The sequence below is a fragment of the Myodes glareolus genome, chromosome X (genome assembly GCF_982192425.1).
Source record: "Myodes glareolus chromosome X, mMyoGla1.1, whole genome shotgun sequence".
In the NCBI taxonomy this organism is placed as follows: Eukaryota; Metazoa; Chordata; class Mammalia; order Rodentia; family Cricetidae; genus Myodes; species Myodes glareolus.
In genome coordinates, this window is record NC_142053.1 from 144,783,693 (window position 1) to 144,801,240 (window position 17,548).

Below are 17,548 nucleotides of genomic sequence, written 5' to 3' on the forward strand. Positions count from 1 at the left end.
AGGGCAGTCAAAAACTGAACATATTGGAAAAAGGCACACATAGGCAGGTATTGACTTACATGAATGTTGACAGTTTCTGTTTAAGATCAGAGACTGAAAATAGGAACACAACGGCCATGGGAGAGTGAAAGGGGAGATTCTGAGCTCTCTGAAAGAATATAGCAGTTAAAAATTCTAAGGGCATTTGAGAGTGAAAGTAATATGACTGATACAGGAGCAAAGAATCACCAATCACTGAGGCAAATAACAAATGCACAAACTGTATAAGAAAAGACAAACAGCTTACATCAAGGAGATGGGAAGGCACCCAAGTGGTGGAAGTCTGCCCAAGTGCTCTAGGTAAAATATTCTATAGTCTCTTCAGGCTTTTCTCCTCTGGATGTCCTCCCCTCCATGACTGGTCCTGCCCCCACATAGAACCAAGGAGGCTGTTTTCCCCTTTGTTGAAGGTTAACATCTCTGTTATAGATGAAGACTGATGGTCATTGGGTGTGGGGGCAAAGACCATTCTAGATCATTCTTTACTGATAGGAGGTGAAGTTTTAAGCATATACCAGAGATAGGAAGGTTCTTCAAGGATAGTTCTTAGTTTCAGTCTCTAAAGATATACTAAAACTCATCTATTTGCATATATATGGGACACCAGATAGCCATTTGATGACAGTGTGTTATTTGGTATAGGTAACAGTTCTCACCTAGAAAGAGTGTAACAATTAGAATAGCTCTAAGTCCTCATAAAAACATTATAACAAAAAACAGTTTTATCTTTATTAGAGGAAGAACAAAGGCTAGAATACCATTCAAAACCTCTACAGTAGTGGTTCTCAACCAAGTTGTTGTGACCCCTTTGTGAATTGCATATCAGATATTTACATTATTTAATAATATACACTATTTTGAAAAGTAGAAAAACTACAGTTATGAAGTAGCAATGGAATAATTTTATGGATAGTGGTCACCACAACACAAAAAAAGTATATTAAAAAGTCATAACTTTAGGAAGGTTTAGAGTCTCTGCTCTGTAGGTTTCTTTGAAACAAATGTTGGCTCTAAAGATTTTCTTGTGGATTTTGTCTATTGCAATATGCCCATGATGCAGAGAAAATAGGTTTAATTAAAGAGGTAAAAACCTACTCATCCATCAAACTGAAATATTTTCATACTATTGACTGACCCTGATAAATTTTCATAGGGGTACATATGCCAATACCACCACTAATGTCATGGATATGTTAAACAGTCAAGTGGTTTCTTAAAATCAATGGGTATATTTCAATGATAAGAATTTCTATGGAGCTAATTCAATTCCAGTATCTTGTAAACTCTAGGCAGCTGAATGTAGCTCTTTGCCAAAGTGTCTCATCAACTCCGGTGTTATCCATATTGTTTGTGTTAGGACAACTAAGATCAAGCATTATGCTTTGAATTATATGAACAAACATTGAGGATGAGTTGGCTGCCCCAATGCAGTGGAGGTACCTGAGCCAGTGCTTCTGTGAAATAATATGAAGTGATTTCAGATTCTGCACACATACCAGAGTAGCTGGGGAAACATTTGTAGTTATTTTAAAGGTGGGAGTATAGGGGATTACTAGTTATAAAAATACAGGACTCAAGATCTTAAAGAAATCCTTACCATAAGGTTAGTCATCACTTGCTTTCAAGGCTAAGGGAGGAAATAAGTTAGTAAAGGCTCAATTTTTTCCTCAGAACTCAGGTGTATTTTTACCTCTAATATCCTTCCCAAGTAAGTAACTCAAGACTAACATATTTTGGCCTTTCCCTAAGATATATTATATCCACTTTTGAGGTGATTAATCTGTACTCTCTTTTTTGTATTGTTTTTTTCTCTCTGAGACCTATAAAGATCTGAAAGGAACAGTTACATTTGTCTTATTTTTATCCCATCCCTCTTCATGATTTGATTCCTAAGACTCTCATTCCAGGTGTCTTTGCCCTTTGTTTCACAGTTTGTAGCAAGAAATATGTACATTAGCCTTGTTCTCAATTTTGACATAAGACACATTATAAAACATCCTTAAATCTATGTTTATATCTTTCTGGATATAACAGAAACAAATAATTCTTATTAAAATTAGTCAGCTGAATTTACTCGTTGACAAACTTCAAGGTAGGGGGTCCTCTATGCCTTCTTCACAAATCATCCACTCAGTACCTTCTTTCAAGTTGAATGACTTTATGACAAAAGATAAACAAGAATCGATTTTATTTGCAATATGTTACCCCTTTGCTTTCTTTATGCACGGTGTCTAGGTTCTTAATACTTTGTTGTTTTCCTCTTTCCTTGTCACAGAATCATAGAATGGACTTTGGAGGACAATTTAAGACAGATATGCTTGGATATGAAGAGGAAAGGCCAACTGGATCTCCAGAGTCATCTTATCATTGAGAATAATTAGCATCTGAAAACTCACCAACATTTTTCATGAACCCTTAAATATATTCTGACCAGATAGCTGGCTGTTTATGGTAATAACTGGCTGAACTGAAAGTGAATTTCTTCCTTATAACTTCCCTACCTAGAGTTGTATAAAAGAATATCATTAGATCAGGCATTGATAAAGAAACTAACTTTTTCTTCCCTTCTACAATGCTCCAATAGATGGAACATTTTAACATTAATAGGTGAAAATCTTATCTATTCAATGTTTTAAAATCAATCTGTGCTTGGAATTCTATGGAAATAATTAGAAACAGAAATAAAGGGTGTGATGGAGAATGACACTTTGCTTTTAAAGAAAAATAATGCACAATAATCAATATTTATATCTAATAATCAATAATCTATATTAACAACAGAGAACTAGTTTGTCTAAAAACAGAGTAGGCATATCTCAGAACATTTCTGATACAAAAAAGTACAGAAGAATAACATAAAGATCTTTAGTACTTAATGTGACATTATGTTGTTTAGTGTGTATAAATATTTTGAATCTGAGTTATCAGAAAACAACAGCTTTTTCTCGAACACCAACTTTATCTATTAATCCTGTATAAATTTCTTTCTGAGTGACTAATGACAATAAAATAGTTTTAGATAGTTTACTTGACTAGTGATATATACTTTCTGAATCAAGGTTATGATTAAAGCAAAAAAGTATCTTTTCTGCTTTTTTTTTGCTTTTTTGAGACAAGGTTTCACTGTAGCTTTGGAGCTTGTCTTGATATCACAGAGATAGCCTTGAGATCATAGAGATCTGCCTGCCCCTTCCTCTTGAGTGCAGGGAGTAAAGGTATGTTCTATCACCACTCCACTAACAGACAAGTATCTTTAAATTTTTAACCAAAGCAATTAATAAACCATTTTGGCTATGAGAGAGCAGTAACAATCTGTCTCAATACATACTTAGCAAGAATACACCAGAACAATTGTCATAAGTGCATAACAAGACAGTGTGACATAGTATATATGTCAATATCATTGGCAGAATTTATATAATCAATGACAAAACATTTTTAAGGGCAGTTCAGCTCATGGCCTCGAGAGTTCAGTATAAGAAAAAAGGGGTAAGTGAAAAACTAGTGTAGAAATCACTAATAGTTACTTCATGCTGACATCAGGACAAAGTTGAGGCTCCTGAAGGCAGTAAGGCATTGACAAACAGACTGTTTAATTTGTTGTCCATGTGACATGCAGGAAGCTATGTAGCAATCGGCATTGGGAGGGTACAAGCAGCAGGTGGATTAGGCTGTGTTGGGAGATGTCCAGAAGATAGCAAGGGTGCCCCTGGAATTTCAAGCTGGATGGCAGAAATAGGGGACATGATTGAAATGATAGTCTTTTAAGAAGAAATCTCATTTTACAGAGATTTTACAAATAAAGGTACCAGCATCTAATTGGCATATTTTGGTTAATTCAGAGTGGTTCTTTAGGCAGATTGCACACAAGGCACCTCTGACCTTTTTCCTTCCCCTTTTCAGTTTGAAGATGGTATTGTAAGTTAGGAGCCTCTCTTCATTTATTTGATACTTTTATTTTTGATTTTTTGAGACAAGGATTCTCTGTAGCTTTGGATTCTGTCTTGGAACTAGCTCTTGTAGACCAGACTGACATTGAACTCACAGAGATTCTCCTGTGTCTGCCTCCTTTGTACTGGAATTATAGACATGTGCCACGACTTCTCAGCTTATGAAATTTTTATTTTTTCTTCTAGAGATCAAACCAATGTTTAGTGGCTTCTTATCAATTGGTGAACTTTTGGAGAACCTACTTCAAAGTTGCCTCCAAGGTATGCAAAAAATCCACAAATGTGATGAGGGCTAGACTTTTCTATATAAGGGGTAAATAAGGGAACATGCCTTTGGTAACTTTCTCTTTACTTCATCTTAAAAAATCTCCTTCTGAAAATCTCTCTGTCTCCACATACCTCCATATTTTTGCATATAACTGCATAATACATCTTTATCCCTCTCACATCTCTTTCACATTTCTCTCCTACTTATTTCTCTTGTGTCTTCTCTCCAAACAACAAAGTCTTTGGACACATATGAATTATATCTTTCATGGCCACATAGCTCTTCTTGAATAAACACTAAGAAATAGAGCCAAACTGATCAGTTTCTCTCAGGTGAGGCAGGTCACACTGACCAGCCAGTGAGTAAAGGAAACATGTAGCTCTGAGTGGTCAGGGCTCCCAGAGACAAAATGACATTGACAGTCAGGACTTAAACAATAAACAGTTAGTTGGTTGAACCTTGAGGTTGGAACTATGTGCAGAAAGTGCATTGCTGAGAATGTTACTTCTACCAAGGTTGCTTCAAGATATCACTTTGAATCAACAATAAACACCTGGGAAACATATGCTGTGTGTTTGTCTCTAGGGACAACCAGATATTAGTCTCCATTGGCAACCAGTTTGCTTTGAATTTGTACTGAATTCTAAAGTTAGGTGTATTTGTGACTGAGAATACTATTACTTTCTTATGTCAGTCTAAGCAATGAAAAATAACCTAGTATTAACTCTATTCATCAGAAAGAATGTAGTTAAGCAGGAATCATATTCCTAACTATCCACAGCTATATGTGTGCCAAGTAGGAGGAATCCTTTCATGAGATAAACATACCAGCAGTAGAAATAATGCTCTTAACTGTTTTTAGTGGCACATGAGAAAAGTTACAGAGACAGTCATTCACAGTTAGTCACCCCACAGTCTTCTACAAATGGGGCTACCCATTAGAGAGTCATTCATCTGGTAGGTTTGTCTGTTGAATTCTAGTTGTTACCTGATGTATACTCTCAGTGGCCTCTAATACTTATCTATATCATATCTTGAAACATTATGATGGATGGATTAGGCAGCACTAAAGTTTCACATAAATTATGCCCCTATAAAATTCACCTTTTCTTTGCTGAAGTTATGGTTCAGGACCATTATGGATATTGCATTGTCTGTACTTCCAAATACAATATGCACAATCTCCTTGCTTTTGGCAATTCAGTGCTGCCATATGGTCGCATCTTCTCTGATACTCAATTAAATAAATTGTATTTAATTCACACAATTGAGCAGCAGATTCTCCAACCCTAACTCCTAACCAGTATAAGGAAACTGAAGGCAACAAACTTCAAATGTGCTGTGCCCCTCTTACAATTTTGTGTTATATAAGATTAATTAATGGCTTATCATCTGGTCCATCTCATTGTGAGGGATTAGGTTTTGCTGTGTACTTACTCTAACATTGAAATTCCCTGAACCTCAAAATCCCTTTATTAAGATTAAGTCAAGCAATATCAGGCATCTCCAGCTCCTGTTCAGTCAGCCAATTTGGACAAAGACTTCAGGCAATTTTCCAAAAAAACTTGTGACACCTTTTTTAACTATGTGAATTTCCATATTTGGCATAAAATCTCTACTCAGACTACCTGTGTCAATGAATTCATTCTTATACAATTTTATATTATTTCTGTCAGTATCACACACACTTAAAGTTCATTACCACACATCTTACCCAGACTCATGCTTGAATGGATTTACAATTTCATTAAGTACTTTCACTAAGGTGATTCACCAATTCTTGTGACTCTGTATACGATCAATATTTGCTGTGACTTAGAAGTCTTGTGAGATTTTAATCTTTCAAATGAATAACCTCACCCGAACACAAAATGATAAAGACATAATGTGTAATATATTAAGTCTTTCTATTTTTTTTTTTTTTACAAAATGCTTGTATCTGCTCTTGTGGTTCAGACAAGGATAGCATCACATCATGCCATGATAGGTCATTTGACACAAATTATTCTGTATCCTTAATTCATTTCTGCCTCAAGGCATATTACTCCTGCAGTCACTGTCTCAGACCTCTCTTGGCAAGAAACAGCTCATGGTGATACCCAAGCCACTATCAATTGCCAACCCATCTTGTTGATGTAATTTTCTAAGTAGTAGGTTCACAACTTTTACCCTTTTATGAAGTACATTTCATAGGAGACTTTAGAACAGAGGTAATTCTTTCTGGCAAAGAGATGATAACATTTATAAGTTTCTTAACATTATGTGTGTACAATGACAATGGCATATATATATATATATATATATATATATATATATATATATATATGGGAAACACTGACTGAAGAACTTTGCATTCTTCCTTTCTGTTAAATGACTCGTCAGGACATTTCAGCATGACTCACTCATTTTCCTTATTGCTACACCCAAAGATCTGAGTTGACAGAGAATATAAATAAGTTGCTTCATGATATTAATGTGAAATGCAAGTTTTATGTCAAAGATGATATTAGCTTCCCCCAAATATCTCAGGATATCTTTATATGTTGCACCCAAATGAAACTAATATTCTCAAATGGAAATATTGAATAAAAATGAAGGTACAAAACTTTACCTGTTCATGATTTAATTATTTATTTATTTTTCCATTCAAAAATTTACACTTCCTCCCCTCCTCCCATTCCCCTCCCTCTCTCCCACACACCCTCCAACCTCCCCATGCCTCCTTAAGAAAGGGCAGGAAACCCTGCTCTGTGGGAAGTCCAAGGCCCTTGCCCCTACATCCAGGCCTAGGAAGCTTTGCATCCGAATAGACTAGGGTCCCAAAAAGCCAGAACATGACTTAAAAACAAGTCCCAGTGCCTTTATCAATGGCTTCTCAGTCAGTCCCCATTTTCAGCCACATTCAGAGAGTCCGGTTTGATTGCATGCTCATTCAGGCCCGGTCCAGCAGGATGTGGTGAGCTCCCATTAGAACAGGAACACTGTCTCAGTGGGTGAATCAAACACACCGTGGCCCAGACTTCCTTGCTCATCTTCTCCCTCATTCTGCTCTTCAACTGGACCTTGGGGGCTCAGTGCGTTGCTCTGAAGAGGGTCTCTGTCCCTATCTCCATCCGTCGCTGAATGAAGATTCTATGGTGATATTCGAGATAATCGTCAGTGTGATAGTGGGGCAAGGGCAGTTCAGGCACCCTCTCCTCTGCTGCCCAAGGACCTAACAGGGGGCATCCCCGTGGACACCTAGGATCCCCTCTAGAGCCAAATCTCTTGCCAACCCTAAAATGACTCTCTTAACGTAGATATCTTCTTCCTTGCTCCTATATCCGTCCTTCCTCCATTTCTACCCTCCCACGACCCCAAGCTCTCTCCAGTCTTTCCTTTCTCCCGTCTCTCTCCCCCTCTCCCTTTCCCCAAACCCCACCCCTACCCCACCATGCTCCCAACTTTTGACTGGCACTCTTGTTTGCTTCAAATTTCCAGGAGGATCTATATATGTTTTTCTTTGGGTTCACATTGTTATTTGGCTTCTGTAAGCCTGTAAATTATAGGCTTAATGTCCTTTGTTTATGGCTAGATTCTACTAATGAGTGAGTACATACCATATTCATCTTTTTGGTTCTGGGTTATCTCACACAGGATAGTGTTTTCTATTTCCATTGATTTGCATGCAAAATTCAAAATGTCATTATGTTTTACTGCTGAGTAGTACTCTAATGTGTAGATGTGCCACACTTTCTTTATTCATCCTTCTATTGAGGGACATCTAGGTTGTTTCCAGGCTCTGACAATTACAAATAATGCAGCTATGAACATAGTTGAACAAATGCTTTTGTAGTATGATAGGGCATCTCCTGGGTATATTCCCAAGAGTGGAATTGCTGGATCCTGAGGTAGATTGATTCCCAATTTCCTGAGAAACTGCTACACTGATTTGCAAAGTGGTTGCATTCCCACCAGCAATGGATGAGTGTTCCCGTTACTCTACATCCTCTCCAGCATAGGTTATCCCTGGTATGTTTTATTTTAGCCATTCTGACAGGTGTAAGATGGTATCTCCAAGTTGTTTTGATTTGCATTTCCCTGATCGCTAAAGAGGTTGAACATCTTTTGAGGTTAAGCGTCTTTTGGCCATTTGAACTTTGTCTGCTGAAAATTCTATTTTCAGTTCAGTACCTCAGTTTTAATTGGGTTAATTAGAATTTTCATGTCCAGTTTCTTGAGTTCTTTATATATTTTGGAGATCAAACCTTTGTCTGATGCAGAGTTGGTCAAGATCTTCTCCCATTCAACACAATGCCTTTTGGTCTTAATGACAGTGTCCTTTGCTTTACAGAAGCTTCTCAGTTTCCAGAGGTCCCATTTATTCACTGTTGCTCTTGTTGTCTGTGCTCCTGGAGTCATTTGTAGGAGGTGGTCTCTTGTGTCCATGTGTTGCAGTCTCCTTCCCACTTTCTCTTCTATCAGGTTCAGTGTGGTCAGATTAATATTGAGGTCTTTAATCCATTTGGACTTGAGTTTGTGCATGGTGATAGATATGGATCTATTTTCATTTTTCTGCAGGTTGACATTTCATTATCCCAGCACCATTTATTGAAGATGCTTTTTTTCTTCCATTGTATACTTTTAGCTGCCTTGTCGAAAATCAGGTGTTCATAGGTTTATGGGTTAATATCCAGGTCTACTATTCAATCCCATTGGTCAACATCTCTGTGAATCTGCTTCTTTTTTTCTAGAGCTTTCAGCTGTGCTGTTAAGTCTCTAATGTGAGCTTTCTGCATTTTTTAAATGTGGGCACTTAGTGCTATGAACTTTTCTCTTAGCACTGCTTTCATAATGTCCCACGGGTTTGGGTATGTTGTGTCTTTATTTTCGTTGAATTCAAGGAAGACTTTAATTTCTTTCTTTATTTCCTCCCTGCCCCAGGGGTGGTTCAGTAGTTGACTGCTCAGCTTTCATGAGTTTGTAGGCTTTCTGGGGGTAGAATTATTGTTAAATTCTAACTTTATTCCATGGTGATCTGATAAGACACAGGTGGCTACTAATTTTTTTTGTATCTGTGGAAGTTTGCTTTGTTACTGAGTATGTGGTCAATTTTTGAGAAGGTTCCATGGTATGCTGAGAAGAAGGTATATTCTTTCCTATTTAGGTGGAATGTTTTATAGATACCTGTGAAGTCTATTTGATTCATTACCTCCTTTAGTTCTATTATTTCTCTGTTAGGTTTCTGTCTGGTTGACCTGTACATTAGTTAGAGAGACATATTGAATTCTCCTACTATTAGTGTGTGGGGTTTAATGTGTGCCTTGAGTTCTAGTAATGTTTCTTTTACATAAGTGGGTGCTTTTATATAAGGGGCATAGATATTCAGGATTGAGACTTCCTCCTGATGAATTGCTCCTGTTATGAGTATAAAGTGTCCATCTCCATCTCTTCTGAGTGATTTTAGTTTGAAGTCAATTTTGTTAGATATTTGTATAGCCATAACCGGTTGTTTCTTAGGTCCGTTTGATTGAAAAAAATTTTCCCAATCCTTTACTCTGAGTAAATGTCTGTCTTTGTGGTTGAGGTTTGTGTCTTGTAAGCAACAGAATGTTGGATCCTGCTTTCACATCCATTCTCTTAATCTGTACTTTTTATTGGTGAATTTAGACCATTGATATTAAGTGATATTAATGAGCAGTAGTTATTCAATCCAGATTGTTTGGGTTTCAAGCAAATGGACCTAAGAAACAAGTGGGTGTGGCCATTCTAATTTCTAACAAAATTGACTTCAAACTAAGATCAATCGGAAGAGATGGAGATGGACATTTTATACTCATAACAGGAACAATTCATTAGGATGAAGTCTTAATCCTGAATATCTATGCCCCTAATATAAAAGCACCCACTTATGTAAAAGAATCATTAATAGAACTCAAGGCAGTCATCAAACCACACACACACTATTAGTAGGAGGCTTCAACAGTCCTCTCTCACCAATGGACAGGTCAATCAGACAGAAAGCTAACAGAGAAATAAGAGAATTAATGGAGGTAATGAATCAAATGGACTTAACAGACATCTATAGAACATTTCATCCAAATAGGAAAAAATATTCCTTCTCAGCATCTCATGAAACCTTCTTGAAAACTGATCATATACTTGGTAACAAAGCAAACTTCCACAGATACAAAAAACTATTAGTAACCTTTTGTGTCTTATAAGATCACCATGGAATAACGTTAGAATTTAACAATAATTCTGTTCCCAAGAAGCCAACAAACTCATGGAAGCTGAACAGTCAACTACTGAACCACCCCTGGGTCAGGGAAGAAATAAAGAAAGAAATTAAAGTCTTCCTTGAATTCAATGAAAATAAAGACACAACATTCCCAAACCTATGGGACACCATGAAAGCAGTGCTGAGGAAAGTTCATAGCACTAAGTGCCCAATTAAAGAAAACGGAAAAAGCACACATTAGAGACTTAACAGCACACTTGAAAGCTCTAGAAAAAAAAGAAGCTGATTCACCCAGGAGGAGAAGAAGACTGGAAATAATCAAACTGAGGGCTGAAATCAATAAAATAGAAACACAGAAAACAATTCAAAAAATCGATGAAACAAAAAGCTGGTTCTTGGAGAAAATCAAGAAGATTGACAAACCCCTTTCCAAACTAATCAAACGGCAGAGAGAGAACAAGCTAATTAGTAAGATCAGAAATGAAAAGGGGGACATAACCACAGACACGGAGGAAATTCAGAGAATCATTAGATCTTACTACAAAAGTCTGTATGCCACAAAATTGGAAAATGTAAAGGAAATGGACATTTTTTTAGATAAGTACCATATACCAAAGTTGAACCAAGACCAGGTGAACAATCTAAATAGACCTGTCAGTCGTGAAGAATTAGAAGCTGTTATCAAAAATCTCTGTACCAAAAAAAGCCCAGGACCAAATGGTTTCAATGCAGAATTCTACCAGAACTTCCAGGAAGAGCTAATACCTATACTCCTTAATGTATTTCACAATATAGAAGCAGAAGAGTTATTGCCAAACTCTTTTTTTATGAAGCTACAGTCACCCTGATTCCAAAACCACACAAAGACCCAACCAAGAAAGAAAATTACAGACCAATCTCACTTATGAACATCGATGCAAAAATTCTCAATAAAATTCTGGCAAACAGAATCCAAGAACACATTAAAAAAATTAAGGATGGCGATAAAGTCGGAGACCCACATTGGAGCACCGCACTGAGCCCCCCGAGGTCCAAATGAGGAGCAGAAGGAGGAAGAACATGAAAAACGAAATCAGTACTGCGAGGGATGCTATAACCCACTGATACAAGGAAATGGATCATATGAGAGTTTACCAAGGCCAGTTGGACTGGGACTGAACGAGGACGTGATCTAACCAGATTCTCGGAATTTGGCCGGATTCTCTGGATGTGGCTGGCCCGAAGTCTTTCTGAAAAGCCATTGACTATGATACTGGGACCTGTTTCCTCTGCATATTCTGGATTTTGGGGATCCAGTCTGTTTGGATACTCACCTTCCTGGACCTGGAGGGAGGGGGGAGGAACTTGAACTTCCCACAGGGCAGGAAACCCTGACTGCCCTAAGGGACGAAGAGGGAGGAGGAGAGGGAGTGGGGGGAGTGGGAGGGTGTTGGGAAGAGGGGCGGAAATGGAAACTTTTATAATTTAATGAAATTTACTAAAAAAAAATTATCCATTACGATCAAGTAGGCTTCATTCCTGAGATGCAGGGTTGGTTCAACACACGAAAATCTATCAAAAATAAATAATAAATTAATAATAATAATAATAATAATAAAAGTTAAAAAAAGAAAAAAAAGAAAATTGGGATGAGGGACCCAAAATCAGAATATTTTATATATGAAAAAATCGATTTCCAATTTAAAAATTGTATCTTTATATAAAATGAAAGTCCAAATAAAGGAAAAATATCTCTGCTTTGTGAACTGAAAAATAAAATAAAACATTCATGGCATTGTTTATGACGGCAATGCCAAATAAGATTCAAATGATAACCCCTTTGCCTTTTTTAGTTTTTTCCATTGCTTAGCATGTTTGTCCCCCTTTCTTTACATTGGAAATGAAGAAATTGTACTCATTCTCAGAATTACAATTATGGGGTATGGATAATTGGCTTAAACACTTTCTGTCCAATTCTAAAAAAGAGATGAGACACCTCTATTCATTGTTGGAGAGTCCGACCTGCCCATCAATCAAGGTTAGGATTACTCATGTGTCTAGTTGTCTACTATAAAAGGTTGTGACTATTCTATCTACTTCTAGCCTGCAGCACCATTGCTCTCAGATGACCTTGTGTGCAATGTTACCTGGAATACCTACATGGATTTTGGGAACATTAAGGGAATTTGGGCCCTTATTATGAATACACCAAGCATATTCTCATTTATGCAAAATCACCTCTTTGTTTGATCAAATTTTCCAACTTGGACTTAAGGCATGAATGCTGCCTTGAAGAACATTTAGTGAAAATAAGATAAACTTGTCTTCCTCTTTCATACCCAGACCCTCTGGGCAGACACTATCTCATTGCAGTAAATCGTTGCGGGAGTTAAAGGAACTACTGAAAACTACTTGCCATAAAACAAGATCTTTGAAGGGCTCTCTACACTTCCCATAAAGATACAGCCCCATGAAGTCCCCTCCTCTGCTCCCACCCTTAACACCATCCAAATCTTTTTAAATTTCAATAAAAAATCAGGTATTATATTTTCATTCAGTGTCCTTTATTCAAACTTTATATATGCTATCCCTAACCCTGGTTCTGTTCAATTGGATGAACTATTGGCTTTCCTAGAGGTTCTAGTGGAGTGCCAAATTGAGACCCAAAGTATTTTTTCTGCCAGATAGTATGCTGTATAGGCAGTTCACAGTTAGTGTGCTGACCTTTTCTTGAGTCAAAGACTCACTCACTTCCATTACCCACAATATGCTGCTCATACAAGATATCTTAAAACAGATAATGAAGCTCTGATACTTGTCATATATTAGATCTCACTTCAAATTACATATAATATTGACTCAAAGAAATGAGGTCACAAATGCCATCATATGAGCAGCCAGTATGAATCTCATAGTGCAAGCCAGGGCTCTTCAGCAGCAGTTTTATCTATCTCCACAGAATTTGTATTGACTTCTTCCAAAATTACCAGTTTCACCACTTGTGTCCCTATTGCTTTCTTAGGACTGCTTCAACACACAGGGGTTAATTACTATGGCTTGTTGCCTAATGCCTTTTAACAGATGGATGTTACACACCATGTTCCCTTTGGCAATTTTAAATATTTTTATGTGTTAATGTATACTTGTTCCTCCTTTGGTTATACCCTTGCCCTTTCAGAGCAGAAAGCTATCAGTGTTATCAAGGTCGTTATGTTGGCCATGGTAGGTATGTTGTATCTTGGGCACTTAAGACTGATCATGGAGCTGCAATACCTCACAACATTTTCTAAAAGATTTTTCCATTACAGTGGCATCCTCTGCAATCTGCAGGGACAAGACCTGCATCATGGAGAAGACCAAAAGATGTAGTAACAAACTGGAGGTTAGTAGAGATCTTCATTTGGCTTTAATATAGGTACTTTTCCATATTAACTTTGTCAGTTTTGATGACAAGGGGCTCAGCCAGGCTTACAATCATTGGGCATCTCTGTCTAGGTTCATACCCATGGCCCTGGTGATATAGAGACATCCTATCTCCCTACAATGCCAGTCATAAGCTCCCTGCTAATCTATGGGTAAAGAAATGCTTGTGTTTTTCATCAGACTGCCACAATGTTAAAATGTGTCCTGGTAAGAAATATGCACATGACCATGGATCAGCTTGTTTTCAACAAGGGGGGAATAACCCAGAATGAAAATCCATACCCTCCCATTTATTGCTTTCATTGCACAACAATAAATTGATTCATTAAGGGAAGAGGTCATAGCTTTGGCAATTCATTTTATGAAAAAAAATTCATAATATAAAGTGCTGGATGCTCACATATGCATCAGTAAGAGGGTAGGTATTGTCAATTCTTATTTCATTTAAACTCCTGTAGAGGGTAGCAGAGAAAAATACATAATACAATAAAATTGAAAAACAATGCTCCTGTAGCAGATCCAAAGGCAGAGGGAAGCAACAAAGGTCTCTCTTCATGTTTCTATGGCTCTTAGGCATCATTTTCACAGTCTTCACAGGAGGAGGTTATGCCTGCCTGACTATCTTTAATTAAAAAAGAACCTGCCTAGTTCCCCCACCCTGGCAGTTCCGCAGGAATGAATGCTCTCTAAGCTCTGGTTGACTATGAAAGGTAAAGTTTGGCAAGAAAACCTAAGATAGGCACAATCTTGTAGTTACACTCTCCTCAGGCAGGGTCAACAAGGCCTGAACAAAGAGTTCTGGATCCCTCTGATCATGTAGGCAATAAAGAAAATGGGGAGAAAGTAGGAAGTTAAGGTCTTACCAGGCCAAAAGAAACTAAACTGGAGTATACCTGGTGTTGTCAGAGGTCCTGATCATGCCTAGCCAATACTGCCTGAAGGTCTGTAAATAGGAGCTATCAGAAATCTTCACCTTGCCTCGTCATTGAGCAGTGACCACCTGATGTCAGCAGATCAGAATGCCTCAGTGCTGGGAGTATATGAATGTTTTTCCAACCATTGTTAAATAAATGAGTCTTCTCTATGCCTTCTACCTGCCTCTTGGTGTCTGAATCACAGACATCATACCTTATCACTCTCTCCTCAAAAAAAGCATTAGGGTTCAGTTACAGGAGAGGACCAAAGTGAAAATATGAGGGTTGGCATGCTCATTAGAAAAATACTGTTTTTCACTTACAACCAGGAACAACATAATGATTCAGAAGCTCTCCTGGAAATACAGATGCTAAATTTCAGACACCATCTCTCCTGTCTGGAGAGAATATTTCATTGCTTCAATTTGTTTATCTGTGTCTTCTTTGGGATGGAATGGATCCAGGGCATTATTAGCAGTTTAGCCATATTCAGTAGAGTTCACTAACCTTCAGAGATTACCCACACTACTGAAGTGTGCCCATATCCTACCAAGTGATTTCCTTGTCCATCAGAGAAGACAGAAGTATCTGTGTATACCAATATTCCTACCAGGACAGAAGACATCAAAGGTAGAAGCATTGTCAGTGCACATCTGACTGTCCTTCCAAGAAAGCAGACGCATCATTACTACTAAGGATAAGAAGTACTGTTCTACTCTCCATATACATGATGGCTTACCTGATAATGCTTACGTTTCTGTGTGTTGTATTTATTTTAACAGCAAAGTTCTCACCTTAGTGTTGATTCTTTGGTTTATGCCATTCTCATCATCAGTATCTTTTCTTGCCATAGGGAGTTGGCACTATCTGAAAACAGATATTTCGTGCAGTTTGGCATGTGACTAACTTTAAAGAAGGGAACACATTCAGTAGGTAGAGGAAGATACAAACTTGAGACACAGCCCCCAAATCAAAGTGATATTTTATTTGAAATAAGTAGAATATCGCAAGAGTATCAGTGTGGTTGTAGGCAATTTGAGCAATGAGTTACATGGCACATTTGCCAAAGCCGTGTCTCTGATTTCAGATCTTTTGATCAGCTTGTTTGGAAACATGCTGGACATTTTGGTTACTCTGTAGTTTCAATGACCTTATTTCAAAGAGGAACATAATTATAGCAAGGAGTGACAGAGCGGTTGTCATGACTCCTAGGGAGAACACATGAGTGTGATGTTTCTTTATAAGGGATACTTTGTTAACAGGAAAGGTGGTTGGAAAATCAAGAGTGGTTTTGCCATAGAAATCTGTTACATGGTTCCAGGTCACAGAAAGAACTGTGCAAAGGCTGCTGAGAACCAGAATTAAGACACAGAACTTGTAGCAGAGTATCTCAATCTCAGGGACTGAAGCTTTGATAATTCGGACCTTAATGATTGCTGAGCTAAAAATCACCACAACAGGTTTTATCAACATAGCCAGTAAGATCAAGCTCTGTGCACATCGAAATTCAGGTGAAATGGTCCAGGTCGCGTTGATAGGGCTATGCACCAGAATTCTGGTCACAGAACCAGAGATGTTAAACTCCTGATGGTAATAAGCTTCCCAGAGTCCGATGTACACAAACTGAACAACCTTACTGTTGAATTCCCAAAGGCGCCAGAATCGACTGCTTGCGAGGATTATGCCAAATCCTGAAGATAAGAGGCTGCAAAGGAAGCCAGTCAGTCTGAAAATCCACTCCTTCACCTGTGAAAATCTGGAAAAGAGATGGAACAAGTAGTGTCAATCCAGGAAAATAAAGGAAGGGCAGAAAGAAGAATGAGCCATGGTATACAGAGTATTACGAACTCATACCTTGCCTATGCTGTCTCAACATTATATTGAAGTGATATAGATGGGGTCTACACACAAGTTAAGAATGTATACACAGCCTTAAAATCTATGATTATGGCAGAAGTTTCCATTGTAAGATATTTTGGGTGATAATTTCACGGCATCTTTCAAAGATCACTGTGTTCCAATGTTGGCTAGTAATTTCAATACTTGGAGTAAGAGTTGAAATATTAGTTTGCAGTATCATTTAAGGTGATGCTAACTGCATCATTTTGGCAAACAGAACAATTGTAAATACCTTTAATGATTGTTCCACAGAGAAGAATGCTCAAGTTTTTGTAGTGGATTATTGGCAGAATGTGATGTTGCCCTTGTCTGAACCACAAGAGTAGAAACAAACTTTTTGTAAAGAATCAAGTAGATAGCCTTCATATACCATATGTTATGTTGTTACCGTTTTGTGTTAGGAGTGAAGTGATCCATTTGGAAGATGACAATATCACAAGTCTTCCTCTTTTGGACTGGAAATACTGTTCAGAGAGGTAGTCACAAGAAATGGTGAAGCACCTGAGTGGAAGAAGTTCAGTTAGGCACATGTTTCTGCTTAGAACAATGCCTTGTTGACTGGTGGGTCCTCACAAACTTTTGAACTCACAGCATTTGTTTTACTTAAAGCATATGTAAAACATCTCACGATATTAGTAACCCTCCCATGATACCAAAAAAATTATTATTCACATTTTGCACCTAGGGAAATACCAGAGACACTAATTCCCATTCACAAACTTCAGTGAGTTACTCAAATAGATGGGCAGTACAGTCCCTGAAGACTTACTCACTTGGGTCTTCCTATCAATTTTGATGTTCAGCAGGATTTACTCAAATGGAAAACACCTACAAAAATACCTTAATCAGTATGTCA

General features: G+C 37.7%; 1 protein-coding gene across 1 annotated transcript; it reads right to left on the minus strand.

Annotated features, from left to right (window-relative positions):
* Positions 1 to 15,806: 15,806 nt before the first annotated feature.
* LOC125418004 (uncharacterized) lies at positions 15,807 to 17,179 on the minus strand. The gene is made up of 2 exons (XM_048461619.2): positions 17,081 to 17,179; positions 15,807 to 16,549 (listed from the first exon to the last, which is right to left on the minus strand). Exons 1-2 carry the CDS (start codon positions 17,107 to 17,109, stop codon positions 15,877 to 15,879), a joined length of 702 nt encoding a protein of 233 aa, XP_048317576.1. The 5' UTR covers positions 17,110 to 17,179; the 3' UTR covers positions 15,807 to 15,876.
* Between the last annotated feature and the right edge of the window lie 369 nt (positions 17,180 to 17,548).